The sequence below is a fragment of the Pelecanus crispus genome, chromosome 2, assembly GCF_030463565.1.
Source record: "Pelecanus crispus isolate bPelCri1 chromosome 2, bPelCri1.pri, whole genome shotgun sequence".
Classification (NCBI taxonomy): domain Eukaryota; kingdom Metazoa; phylum Chordata; class Aves; order Pelecaniformes; family Pelecanidae; genus Pelecanus; species Pelecanus crispus.
The window spans coordinates 41,000,509-41,014,746 of record NC_134644.1 but is presented as its reverse complement, the minus strand read 5'-3'; the positions used below and the strand labels follow the sequence as shown (position 1 = coordinate 41,014,746).

Genomic DNA, 14,238 nt, shown 5'->3' with positions numbered 1-14,238 from the left:
CTGTGGGGTTTCTTAAAGTGCTTCTTTAAAACTTCTTGCATAGTGTCATTTTACTGTCATTTCCACAAACTTGGGTTATTGCTTCCTCCTTTCATGTCCCAAATAGGTAAGCACACTTTCATCTGTTGTATATATGGCATCCCTGTGCAGCAAGATCCTAATTCTTTAGTGCTTCCGACTCCTTTTAACAAGGACTAACTTGTTGATTTCTAGCTGTGGACAACTAGTCAAGTTTGGAGTTGTCTTTGATTGCAAACATTTTGATTTTGAGTGACATGCCAATATAAACACATTTGCATTAGCTGGTTTGCAAGAGACGTTAGGGAAGTGGTAAAACTACTGCTATGCTTTCAGGAGGAAAAAAAGGCAGGCTTCCGTTATTAAAGAATTTTTTAAAGCTTTTCCTTGTGTCTTAGAGATGAACTTTGAGAGATGAGCAGTTATTCTGACCACAAAATGCAAGAAAGAACAATTAAAATAAGCTTGTTTTTTTGAGATATACTGTGTGATTTAAAAAGATGGCTCATAAAAATTGTCAGCTCGTGTAGCTGTCAGTTCAGCTGACCAGCCTGACAGTAGTGCTGCCCCCTGGTCCCTCTACTTGGAGATATACATTTCAAGCACACGGTAATATGTAACTCAGAGGTGTGTAAAATCATAATAGAGCATTTCATCACATCTAAATAAGGGTAGGTGCATGCTGTCTGAGCGGTTAGCTGTTGAAAACATTGAATACAAGACATTTGACACTAATTTTACTGGTCAAATCCTCCCCTGAAAGAAGTCTGCCTTGACAAGCCATTCACGAGGTACCTTTTGCAGAGGGAGCCTGGCTTGATGGGTCGTCGCGTAAGCTGCTTGACATTTGTCCCCAGTCAGACCGGATGCCACATGAAAAATTTACTCAGGCGCGGGGCTCCCAGGAATAAACATTTCTCTGGTGTTGCTCACCGGGGACTCGGCAAGGTGAGCGGAACTCCAACTTGTCACGGATGCTCTGTTCTGACAAACATAAGTAGATGCTAATGGCTAAATCGTGACAGAATAAAGTCCCACAACCATATGGCTAATTGCCACAACAATATCTTCAGTGTTATTAATCAAGTTTTCATAGTGTGCCATGATAATTGGAATAATTAGAAACAGCATAGGCATTGCTTGCCTCTGCCGCACATACTGCAGACAGGGACCTGGAACAACCGCAATTGCACTTTCTGTGCAGCGTTGTTTAGTGCTTTGCTTTCCAGCAAATACTGTGGTTAATTAATGAATTAGCTGTTTGCCACCAGAGTGTTTTATTGCTAGCAGGGCTTCTGCAGGGGCACATAGGTAGCTAAATGAGACCACTAAGCCCTTGTGCATCTCTGAAAAGATGCAGTATTCCCATAAGGCTGCCGCTACACAACACAAAACTCCACCAGTCATCGGTACTTTGTTTCACAAAAGTCGAAGTTCTTGTTCTTGTGACTAATATGTAAAACAACTTTTTTTAAGTATATACAGAAAGGATAAAACAACTTCAAAGTGTGCATTTTTTCATTTAAATGAGAGCAAGACTTCAGATAACAATGAGGCAATTAACTTACCAGGCAAAAGAAGTTAACTCTTACTTGCCCTACCCTGCTTGATAATGGAACTGGGCTCTAAACTTATACTCTGCCTTTGAACTAAGGTTGTAATGAAGTGGTGATTCTAACAGTTATTTACACTAAGCAGCTAAATCATCATTTTGCTTGCTACCTGTTGGAACAGCCTCACTTGATTCTTATGTTTAGGAATATGACAGCAGGGAGGAAATGCTTGTGTTTCCTTGGTGCATGCATCAACATGTAGTTGACTGGTCACTAAAACTGGCAGATTGATGATGATGACTCCCTTCACTGGATGTATGAAGGCATTTAGCCAGACTAATAGATTGAAATAGACTGCTGCATGTATGGCCTCTGAACAGCTTCTTAATTTAGTTTTAGAGCATACAATAGATGTAATATTGAATTCAGTGATGATATAAATCTTCTCTCCTCATTTTTAAAAATAAATAAATTTCTTCTCTGGAGTGGAGAGCCACAAAGAGATTTTGAAATGTTATATACTTAATTATAAAGAGGTTTGCAGAAATAAGCCCCCAGTTCAGGTGGTAGGTAGAAATTCTGTCCATTTTAGGTTTATTGCTGTTTAATTTGGACTTTCAAGGAGAAAGCATCTCTGAAATAAGTCCATTATACTGCAGTGAAAAGGAGTATAGAAAGCCAGGATTCTCTGCCCACTGAGGGCTGCTGTGGAGGTGGTCTGGCCCCTGTGGGCAGCAGCTCCAAACAGGGAATTTCCAGTAGATTTCCTTCCTTTGCAGAGTTGCTGTAAAGTTGGGTGCTCAAGTCATTCACGGAAGATACCCAAACAAAATCCTGGATGCATAGAAAATGATACTTGAAATCCGTATCTGTCTAGCAGGTTTTTGTATCTGTTTAGGTGTCCTGTTATCTCTACACATTTTTCTTACGAGTTCATTGGCAGGGAATTTATTTAGCTGTGGTGGTCTAGTTTTACCTGTGCTCATATTCAGCATAATTAGCAGGAATTTTCCAAATACTAAAATAAGGCTTCTGCAAAAGGTATGTGCAGTAAGATTTTGTTGATGTTAATAAAGTCTTCATTACTGGTGCCTGTTTTATTCTGAGCACAACTGCCAAATAGCTTAATAAGTTTTTTTTTCTTCATATCAAAGTATCACAATTTCAATTTTGTATGCTTTAAGCCCAACTGAAAGATTATCGCTTTGTAAAGGCCATGTCCTTTTACTTCAGATATGTTTGACACATATTTATGCAGTTTTATGAGATAAAGGAGGCAATCTGAGATATAATTTAATTAGCTTAAAGTTACCATTTTACTCTATAATGCATATTCTTGGATGTATTACCATCCCTAATTTTACTATGAAAACCTAAACCTGTCTTCATTATCAGCTGAATTCTCTGTGACACCAAAAAACACCTGTGGCAGAGAAACGGGATTAGAAGGGGAAAAAAAGACTAACATGGATAGGTAAGCTAGTGGTACAGTCACAACAGGCATGTTGCTTGTTGGTTTGAATACAATGTGTCCTCCAGCAGCAGTTCCATTGCTGGACATAGGCAGATAGCTTCTGGAGAATTAAAAAATTTAAATCTCCTGGAATTTTTAATATGTTTTATTTAGCATACCAGAAAAAAGTTCATTTGTTTTAACGTTTCAATACAGAGTAACAGAAAGATGGTTCAATTGTAGACTTCATTTTTTTATGGACAGAAAGGGCATTTTATTTAATTGTGATAGGGAAGTCTCCAAGATAGGATATAAATTTCATAATATTTTATCAGTACTTACTTGTTTAGTTTAGAGCTATTAACAAAATTATCTCCTTCCTTTTCTTTTAAAATACATATCTTTTATATTAAGTCTTGTCCAAGTGGATTTTACAGAGGAATGTAGTAACTCTATAGAATATTTAACAATATGGGACAGTAAAATGTTATAGATTCCTCTTTTAAAGAGAGATTGTACAAAAGGATCATTATATCTTTTAAACCTAGTGCGTGCATCTTGAATCAATGGGTAAAAGCTATTAGCAAATTTATTTTATCATCTTAAGAACTGTGCTTTAATTGCAACACTGAGAGTTGTTTTTCTAATATAATTTCTCCACTTTAAAACCAAATTTAATCATTGCTGTTTAAAGATGGAAAAGTTGGGGAGGTGGAGTTCCTAATTGCTAATAGCTGATATCAGTAGGAACTTCACTAATTTAGAAGTGCCTCTTTTGTTTCAATAGGTTTATTGCAGCAAACAGTGTTTAAAATCATTCACCTGTAATTATTTTTGTTAAAAAAAAGAAAATGTTTTTGCTACTCTGCAGTGATTTTCGAAACAAAATGCACATGCATCATCAGTACTTAGGACTGTGGGTTTGAATTGCATAGAGGCAAAGAGTAGTAAGAATTCAGTAGGCACACCTTCAAGGTCTTACATTTTTGTCTTATGAGTGTAGATACTGGTCATTAAATTAGGGTTTTAGATATGTACCAGAGATGAAGTCCCATACTCCTTGCACTTCAGGGGTGTTTATCATTGACTTCAGAAGTTTTTTTCCAGTAGACTGTAGCAGTGCCCCTCCGGTCCTACTAGTTTATCACACCTTTATGACATTGAACCTTGCTTTTTAAATGTTGGAATTGCCTGAGCTGTTTAAATGTAGATGTTTTGCAGAAACACGGTAGTATCCTTCAGTCTTTTTCCATGGAATAAAAGCACAGTTAAGCCCAGATAATTTCTAAGTGAGTCATAGTGGAACAGCTGGACGCTTCACATTGTAACCTCTGTATTTTGGCCAGCTTTTAAAAAATGGGTGCTTCAGCTCTGGTCTGTGGTATTTGTTGTCAACTGAAAGCGCCTTTTTAAAAAATCTTGGCAAATGTCTAGAACTTTTGTCCTTTAAAAAATTCAGTGATGGCTGAAACTGTGTTAGTTATTTTATTGTGATCATTCTTTCTGTAGGTAACTACTGGAGTACATCAGTTTTATCCAGCCTTCATAGTAATGAATGGTCAGTAAGTTGTTATAGTCCAATAATTGGATGTCTTTAGTATTTACTGCAAACAGAGGCTATCAATGTCAATACAATGCTTGTAATAGCTGTTAATTACTAAGCCTTTGTAAAGTGTTGTGTATGTAAAATACTAAAATTGAAGTATTTTAACTTCTAATGTTTTAGGAGGAATGGACACTGTACTCTTCTCCCTGTGCAGAGTTTCTTTAAATTAAATGCTACATTCAGTGCAAATCTCTGATCATTTAAGAGTTACATCTACAATATAAATATCCACCTAACGGTCCAGTTTCTCCCATCTTTCCTGCTGAAAAAATGGGAAACTTGTTTCTGTTTTCTCTTCTAAACACATTCAACTTCTTAGCTCTGTTTTTGAAGTTTTAGTGTTATGGAAAAGCCAGTTGCAGACTTCTCTCTGATACTAATCAAATCCATTTTCAAATCAGTTGAACAGACTAATAAGAGGGGTTTTTTTTAACTCTTTCCTATTCCATAAGCTTACAGTCTTGTAGTATCTAAAAAGCAAAATAGCCTCTGAAAACGTTAGAGGGACAAAGTGGAAAGGGGAAGTGTCTGTAATCTAACCAAGCCAATACAGCAAGCTAAAACTGATGGAGATCAGAACTGATAATGAAAATAGTCATTGTGTCTTACAATGTGTTAGTCCATAATTACTGTTACAAATAAGTTTAGATTCAAGCTTTTCCAGAAATGGACTATTGCAAATTTGATGGGGGGACCATTGGCAAAGCGTGCAGATAAAACTACTCTTTTAAAAAGTATTTGAATATGCAGAGAAACTAGAATTCTCTCTGAGAAAAAGTCAATAGAAAAGGTGCACCAATTACATACAGGTTAAGAGCTTGTTTCAGCCACTTATGTTATTGGAGTTTTGCATTAAGAAGATCAATCAAATAAATTGCAAAATCAGAGCAGTAACCGAAGATTATACAGGTTTATGAGTTTAATTAGTCTGAATTCCTGCCTTTATAGGACTTTATCAAATAATCTCTGAATCAGATCCAATCTTACATGATACCTATCCAGAATTTTGCAATAACATCTGATCAGAATTTGAAGATTCCAGTATAGAAAACCACCAGATCTTTAGGCAAGTTTTTCCAATGGTCTACTTGGTCATTGCAGGTTTTTTATTTTTGTTTGTGGGGTTATTGTGACTTGTGGAGGGGAAGGGAAGAGCTGCTTGTGGTGATCTTTTGGTGTATATTTTACGTGGCTTTTTGCTGGTATAAATTCGTGTATCATTTGTCTTCCCCCGCATGAAGCCATGCTGATGATTTTCTTGTCCTTCATGTGCCTGGAAATGGTTTCCAGGATTAGTGGCTCCAGCATATTCCCAGGGATCAGGGTGAGGCTGACTGGCCTGTAGTTCTCTGGGTCCTCCTTCTTGGCCTTCCTGAAGATAGGAGTGACTTTTGCTTTCCTCCAAGCTTTGCACATTCTCCCAGTTGCCACGATCAATCAAAGATTATGGAGAGTGGCCTCCCAGTGATATCCACCAGCTCCCTCAGCACTCATGGGTGCACCCTATCAGGGCCCATGGACTTATGTATGTCTAGCTTGCTGAAATATTCCCTGACCTGATCCTCTCCCACCAAGGGTACATCTTCCTTTCCCCAGCCTTTTCCCCTGTCTCTGGGACCTGGGATTCCTGAAAGCCAGTATTGCTATTAGAGGCAAAGAAAGCATTCGGTACTTCAGCCTCTTCCATGTCCTATGTAACCAGGTGCCCTTGTTGTAGAGTAGAGTAGAGTAGAAATGTTGAGCAGAATTTTAAAATCAGGGATAGGTTTTAGTGAGTATGGTTACCAGTAATGCCCTTTGTAAAAGTTGTTTTAAAGAAAGTTCCTTATCATTGGGGTGTGTATGACAGCAGGGTGAAGTGGCAGGAGAAATACACACTTTGCAACAGCTGCATGAAGGAGCAAAATACTTCACTTTTGTCAGCATTAAGTGGATTCCCATAAACTCACATGAAAGAACTTCCAAAACAAAATCAGAAGAACATCAAAATACAGCTTTCAACACTTAAAACAGGACAACAGGCTAGAACTACATTGGGGACCAAGACCATAGCAAGAAGATGAAGGAAAATTATCTTCCCTCTAGCAGGGGCACCACCACTTCTGGTGAACATGCCCAAGGCACCAGCAGTAGTTACTGGTACCACCCAAGAAGTTGGCTGTAAGCAGGGAGCAGCAGAAGGTGACAGCGGCAGCCATGGGAAGTCTGAAGCCAAGGGCAGCACTGATGCCAAAACAAGTGCCTAATGTTAATTAAGATCTGGAACAGAAGCCTACCCAAAGCAGGCTAGCCAGTTCAATAGTTTTATTATAGTGCATTCCTAAAAATATTAAACATTACTGCTATGAAGATGCAATGGCACCTTTTTCATTAAGCGCATTCCTGCAGATGAGTATATTACAATTGGTCTGGCTTAAGACAGCGATAAGTGCTTTTGCCAAGATGGGAAAATTACAGTAAGGAGGGGGAGATAATTATTAGGAACTCCTTTCTAAGAAAGAAAAACCTTCTTTAATAAGGAAATACATAGAGTCTTTCAAAAATGGAAAGAATTTTTCTTAAATGCAAAACTGAGTAATCTTTGCCAGCAATCATAAAGAAACCAAATGGGAAAGGAAATAATCCAAATAACAATTAGATGCTCATGTCACATAATTTACTTGTAAAAATAAAATTAAAGGTATTTATTTTAAAGACTTATGCTAGTCTGTGTATGATAAAGTAATTAATATTAAAAAAATTCAAGATATGTAGAACCGCAGGAAATTCCAACAGGACAAATCAAAACCATTTTCCCCAGTGGAAAGAAGTCAACAAAGTATACTATGTACCGGATTCTTGTTCATCACTTAGCCTATATTTGAGTAGATTTCTATCAATAAACAAGTGTTCATTATCGCTATTATTTAATTTTAAATCTTTATTTTCTGTCAGAAAAACCTGTGGTAGAGTTTGAAGCCCATATAATCCATAATGTAAATGTGTAGTTTCATTTTTATTTGTATTGTTTTCAAACACTGTAATTTTTATCTTTACATATAACTACTCTTTAAGGCCCGTACTCTTCAAGACACAGAACAGAAAGCCTGTGGATCTTATCATAGTTTTTAAAGTTGAGGGGTTTTTAATATAACTTTGCAAAACTTAAAAAATGAGTGGATGTCAACACAAACCAACCAAAATTTGAACCAGAAAAAACCCCAAAGGCCCTACATTGTATCCATCCATTACATCCAGTAGTAGCCATGATTCTTGCATTTGGTGCAACAGTCCACCAAATCTTCATGCAGCCGGTACAGGAGAATCCGGATGAAATGAATACTCTGCATGGGAGTGCAGGACAGGACAATCCCACCTCGATCACAGTCACACCAAAGCATGTATGTTGTTCTCTGGCAGAATAGTAGTCCACATACAAACCTGAAATTACTTAAATAGATATGGCAGGTGTATGTGTACACATAAGGAGAATCTTTTTTTATATACTTTCTGTTATCTCTGAGTCTAAGGAGAAGCCGAACGACCTGTTAGATGCTGGCACACACTTTCTCCCTCCTTATCAGACACGCTTTTGTACAACCGACATGCACTGCTGGAGACTACACAGTAGAAATCTATATTTAAATGTTTTAAAACCTAAGGAAAATCTGATCATCTTGTCTGCCTTCTCGAATGACAAAGGTCACATAATTTTATCTAAGAAATCCAGAATTAACGTTTGAATTCATGGTTGAAGTAAACACATCTTGTAGCAAAATGTCTGTTTTCATTCCCTTTACAAGTTAAGTAGATTAAGGCAAAAAATGCAACATATGCTGTAACGATATCTCACTATACATCCTTTATGGGTGGTGTATGCTGTGTGTAAAATTCTCAGGTTTAGATCAAACACATCAGAAGTTTCTGTAAACCCCTGGAAGTCTGGTGAGCTTCCCACATAACTTCCCATACCAGTTTTTTTACTTCATTTGATTTCACATGATTCTTTCTGTTCTGACAAAATATTGAATTTCAATAAGGTTTTATTTATTTTAGAAACATAATTTTGTTGGTTGTTAACACTTAGCCTTTTTGCCTTTCTTCTCATCTGTGATCATTAAGAGTTTCCCATGCACCATGAGCAGTACTGCCCTTCAAGAAGACCCTTGTTGAAGAGTAGCTGAAAGAACAAGTTGTGATTATACTTCGGGCATGTTTCCTTCGCTGTCTGGTATCGTTTGAAGGTTTTATTAATCACTTTAGGACATTCCGTACAAAATCCCTGAACTGTATAAAGCCATGGGATTCTTAATAAAAACAAGATTTCTTAAGAAAGGAGACAGAACACTGGAGAAATAGACTGTGTAACAAGTCTAAGCTGAAATGTTGCTAAAGCTTGTCTTGATTGGTCTCCTTCATGACATTAAAAGAAAGTAAACTATCTTATGCCCCTATGAATTTCATCCTCTGATTTAACTTGCCTGTCTCCCCCTGACTGTGTCTGGCAGCTACCAAATCCAGGAGAGTTTCTGGTATCAGATGTCTTCTTTTGAGGGTGCTTTTGCAGCTATCTCTGCTCTTATCTGTGCGAGCGTTGACAAGCGCTGCTCCAGGAGTGGTGGCACCCATGTTAGCCCTGCCTGCTGCTGGGTACCTCTGCAGAAGGACAGCCGGGGCGATAGGCAGCTGCCTTCAACTGCAGCCCACCCAGTGTCCGTAGGTTAGAAACATAGACAACTGAAATCATAGCGTAGGCATCAAGTCAGTCCAGAGTAGTGCTTACTGCTGGGCATTGAACTGTTTAATTCTTTATCTTCTCTATAGCTTCAAGCTCTTTTGAAAGTGTTATACAAATATTGCTCTTCATCCTTTTTCCATATCTTATTTTTGAACAAGCAGATCACAGCTCAAGTCTGTCTACCCTTTCTCCTAAATTATTGACCATGACTTTACATAGTAAATTGCACTGGCTACAAATGTTTGCTTGAACATAATTCATGACAGAGTTTAAAGAGACAGAGCTTACATATCATTTTCTCAGTCAGTAAACAACTGATGTTAATTTTGGCATTTCTCAGCTTCCAAGTGCTTAGTTTTGATAAGATGGTGTTCTTTTCAATACTTACAGTCCATTTAAATAATTTTCTTATTTTAAAAAAAAAGCAGCAAAACTTGTACAGAGAATGAAATGACATCCTGCAAAATCCTACTGACCCTCCCTTTCTCCAGAAGACTCCCACTAGTGAGTCTTGCAAGTGTTGGAAACTAGATGAAGAGCATCCTCCACTGTCACATCCGCTGAGTGGGCACTAGCCATTGCAGATGGATGATACGCACCTTTCCCATTTCCCATGCAGGAAGCAGGGTGCAGCTGGGGTGAAGGACAGGATGGCAGATGCACCATTGGGTTGGTGGGGAGCGTTAGGAAGAAACAGAACATACTCTGTGGAAATCTACACTCTGCTGTGTTTAGGTCAACCAAGGAATCATCAAATTTCGGGGGGGGGGGGGGGCGGTTAATGTAAAAAATGAAATACTAGTGACCTTGTTTCGATTCCAGACCTTCTTAATGAAAAGCTTGGGGAAAAAATAAGTTAAACATGCGCAGAATTTTTTTTAACCTTGTTCTAATGAATAGTATCAATGAATAAAAAAAATCAAGCCTTGAGCAGATGCTTGGAGTGGAAATTGTACTGAAGATTGAGTTTAGCAAAAGTATAAATGGCTGAAAACAGGCTCTTACAGTTGGATTTTTAGGCAACTTGTGACAAGTGGTAGGTCCTAGATTTAGTCATTTTGCTTTCCCTTTCCTGGGGTTATGTTTTTTCTTATTCTTTATCATTTCATTGTGTTGTTTTGTCCTCATAAACACGCCTAAACTGTTTGTATCACCTCATCTGTAACTTAGGCTTATTTAAATTTTTTTAAAGAATTCTCTGCCTTGCAAGAAGACAGAGAAGATAACCAGCTAAATATATGTAACACATAAGTTAAATTTATTGATGCTTGGAGAATTGTCCTGTAAATCTCAGTCAAAATGGTTGTGGTTTTAGTTAAAACTGGTAAGGCTGGATCATTGCCTTATTTAATGGCTTTACTAGAGCACAGTTTTCTCCTGCTTTCTCTATATTGTAAGGTCATTAATGAATCATTAGCTATTGCTAGTAATTACTGATCTCTTGAGAATATTGGTTTAATTATATAGGAATCATAAGTGGAAGATACAGTTGCATATTCTACAGTGTAGGTAGTAGTACCTTGGTGTATTGTGGCTTTAAAGAATCTGTATTTTTTCTGTAGATTTTAATTGCTAAGTATGCCTGGTAAAATATGAATTATTGTATTACTGCATGTGATAAAAGGTATACTATTGTGAGCCTCGTAGTCTGCAGGTGTAACAGATGTAAGGCAAGATTAACAGGATAGAACAATAATTAAACCACAGCCAGCCATCTCAAAAAAAAAAAAAAAAAAAAAGGTTTATCATGTCCAGTGCAATTATTAAGTGTGTCTTAAATTCTCTGCAAATATTTGTAAAAGCAATAAAAACGTGTTAGTTTGAAAGACAGTTTTTCAGTGTGGACACTTACTTCAAGGAATTAAGATCCCTTTTTATGAATATAAAAGCTGAGTGAAGTCCTGCCATATGGCAGCATGGTTCATAGGCAATAGGGTCCTTAGTTTATAGATGCTATGAGCTAAATGCTGCCAAAGAAAATAAGAGAGCAGTTAGTATATATGCATTTACAACAGTACGAATTGCTTACTCCCTTTAAGACAGGAAGGTTCAAATAATTAACAGTAATACTGTGGTTGCAAAAGGAAGTCCAGTTGTTCTTCAGCAGTCTACATCTGTGAAACGTGATACCTCTGGGGACTGAGATTTAATTTTCCCAGGAGAAAATATAAAAGCAGGAGAAAAAAAGGAATGACTTCTGCTTGAGCAGAATAAACCTGCATCTACAAACGATTAACACTGCATAATGAAGTAGTAAAGAAGCAAAAGAGATTTCTAATAAAAGACTAATAACAAATCCCATTACACCATGGTGTATTTTTTCCCTTGAAGTGTATTAGACTTTTAGCAAGGCTTCTGAATGAGATTTGGGTAGTTGCAAGCAAAGTCAGCTCAAATGCTTCAAGCTTAGCTGAAATTTCTTGCCTAACAGTTTGTGTAACTTGAAAGTTGCAGTTTTACAGGTGGGAGGGGTTGTTAATGCAAGTAATAGGCTTCACGCAGAGTTTGGGTAATGTTTGTGTCACCATAGGATAATAGTCTCCTGTAGGCTAGGCACTGTAGGGTAACGTGCCACTATATGGTAAAATCCCTTAGACAGAACAGACGTGGTATTAAATGCACTAGCTAAGCCTTGCTTTTGTGTTAACAGTTCTTCTGACTTCTCTTTCTGAGGCCTGAAAATAAGTCTTCGTAGGAAAGGGGTTTGATCAGAGAGGCAAATACAGAGTTTGTATTTTGTTATAGCTAATATTGTGACTTTTACAATTACTACGCTAACATAAAAAGTTACAAGACCGTAGAACATGAATGTTTGCTGTAAGGATGAGATGATGCTGTCTTTTGAAATCGTGTATTTTCACTTTTAAAAGAGAACATGTCTTGCAAGGGAAGAATTCTGTGTAGTGATCTCTAAATCTGTAACATGGATGTTTTTGTGGATTATACATATGGTTCCGGGGGGGGGGTGGGGGGGTGGGAATAAAAGTTTAAGTGAACAAAACCTTGACTCACAAAACAGTCCCTTTGAATTCCTTTTATAAGAGAGAGTCTTTTTGTACAGATTGTTGCTATCTGAAAAGCTTGTGCTCAACTGACATGTCAGAATTCATTTGTCTAGAAATGAACTTTTATTACTGGAATCGGGAAAAAAAACCAGATGCCTTAAACCAACAATGTGTTCTGGGACAAAAGTGGTTAAACACAAATTCTTACAAGTGAAACTAATCTTGATGAAATTTCTAGTTGCCTTTTGAGAAATTTTTGTGAGTTTTAAAGAATGACTTAATTTGCTTAGCAGAAATTTGCAATCAATCTTTTCTTGCCACTGAATAAACAGATTCCACATGCATAGTAATTTGCATATCCCAGCTAAAAATGTAATTCATTATTTTTAAGTCCATTTTGTAATAACTATTTCAGGATTGATGTTACTAACTATTATTTAGCTCTTTCAAATGTAACCTTAGCTAATCCTACCTAAAAAGGTACAAAGCTAGTGGGTCTGTTCTGGAATAAGAAAGGAAAGGGCCTTTCCTGAGGTCAGCAAGTAAGTCAGTGTAAGAGCCAGAACTGGAAATAAGGAATCTTGAGAAATAATCTTCTACTGCATCTCAAGCTTTCAGTCTCAAGCAAATACTGCATTTAATAAAACAGATTTTCACATTTTGCTAGGTATGAAAACAGCACAGATATGAACAGGAATTAATGGTATAGTCTACATGCAGATTATCACTAAACCTGGTAAAGATTTAAATTAGGTTTAATCAAAATAGCATCCATAGCATATTTTATATGGAACTGAAAACACTGTCATCAATAACATGGCGGAAGCGTCTTCAAAGTGAGTGTGACCTGGTCCATTTTAGCTGCTGTTTGGCATCTGCCTCTGAACTGGTTTTCACTTGACTGGGCTTTTCAGGGCTTCTCATAAACCACTGGCTTCACCCTCCTCTTTTTGCAATTCCAGGCTATTCTTGTGTAACATTTTCTCCCTTTCATCTTAGATCACTATCATATTAAATGCTCAAAAATATGGTATATAGGATTGATACGTTTTGTCCTTTGAGGTTCACCCACGTAATAATATTAGTCAGTTAAGCTTCTACTGTCTGTAATGTATCACTTTAATGTAGATGCAGTAACATTTCCACAAATACAGTTAGTTAAGTGATCATCACAGACCTTCACGCTTTGCAAAATTTTCTGGTAAAATGTTTTGGATTGTAGTTGATCCTGGGGTGTATATCCTGATTTTACCATACTTGGCAAAATGGAGAAATACGAATCACATCTTTTCCTTTTTTTTCAGGCGGTGGGTAAGGCTCCTGTTTGGACGTGAATTCCCACTTCAGGACCTTCTGGTTGTCTGGGATGCTCTATTTGCTGACAGTATCACCCTGAATTTAGTTGACTACATTTTTGTAGCCATGCTGTTATATATTAGAGATGCCTGTAAGTATCAACTATCTTACAATCTTTTAAAAAGAATGCAAACCTATTTTTCAAAGAAAAAGAAGGCTTAAGAAATGCTAAATTTCATTGTGACTTTTTTAACATACTGAAAATCGTTTCAAATGCTAGGAGAGGAGCCATTTGTTATCAGATGCGGTCTGCTGTATTTATGAAACAAATTGTATCTTGGAGTTAAATGCAGGTTTGTTTTCTGAGTACTTCTGTGTTTTTATATGTAGTTGCAGATTTTATGTGCAGTGAGTGATACAGGTATGTATAGAGCTCCACCTTCTGACCAAGCCGGTGAATTGAGTAAAGCCTCCCTTTGACACTGGAAATATTTTTATACTGTTCTGCTGTGAGAAATGTGAAAATGCACAAGACAGTGACTCATAATTTTTGAAGATGTATCTTGAAGGAAATGTAAAAGCAGAGATGA

At 37.2% G+C, this 14,238-nt stretch overlaps 1 protein-coding gene across 3 annotated transcripts in view; it reads left to right on the top strand.

The window, feature by feature from the left end:
• TBC1D5 (TBC1 domain family member 5) overlaps positions 1–14,238 on the top strand; it is a 196,894-nt gene that overhangs the window by 97,318 nt on the left and 85,338 nt on the right. For all 3 annotated transcript variants that reach the window (XM_075704984.1, XM_075704982.1, XM_075704985.1), the window contains one exon: positions 13,657–13,799. In XM_075704984.1, coding sequence (XP_075561099.1) covers positions 13,657–13,799 — 143 coding nt within the window. The remainder of the gene's footprint in view (positions 1–13,656; positions 13,800–14,238) is intronic.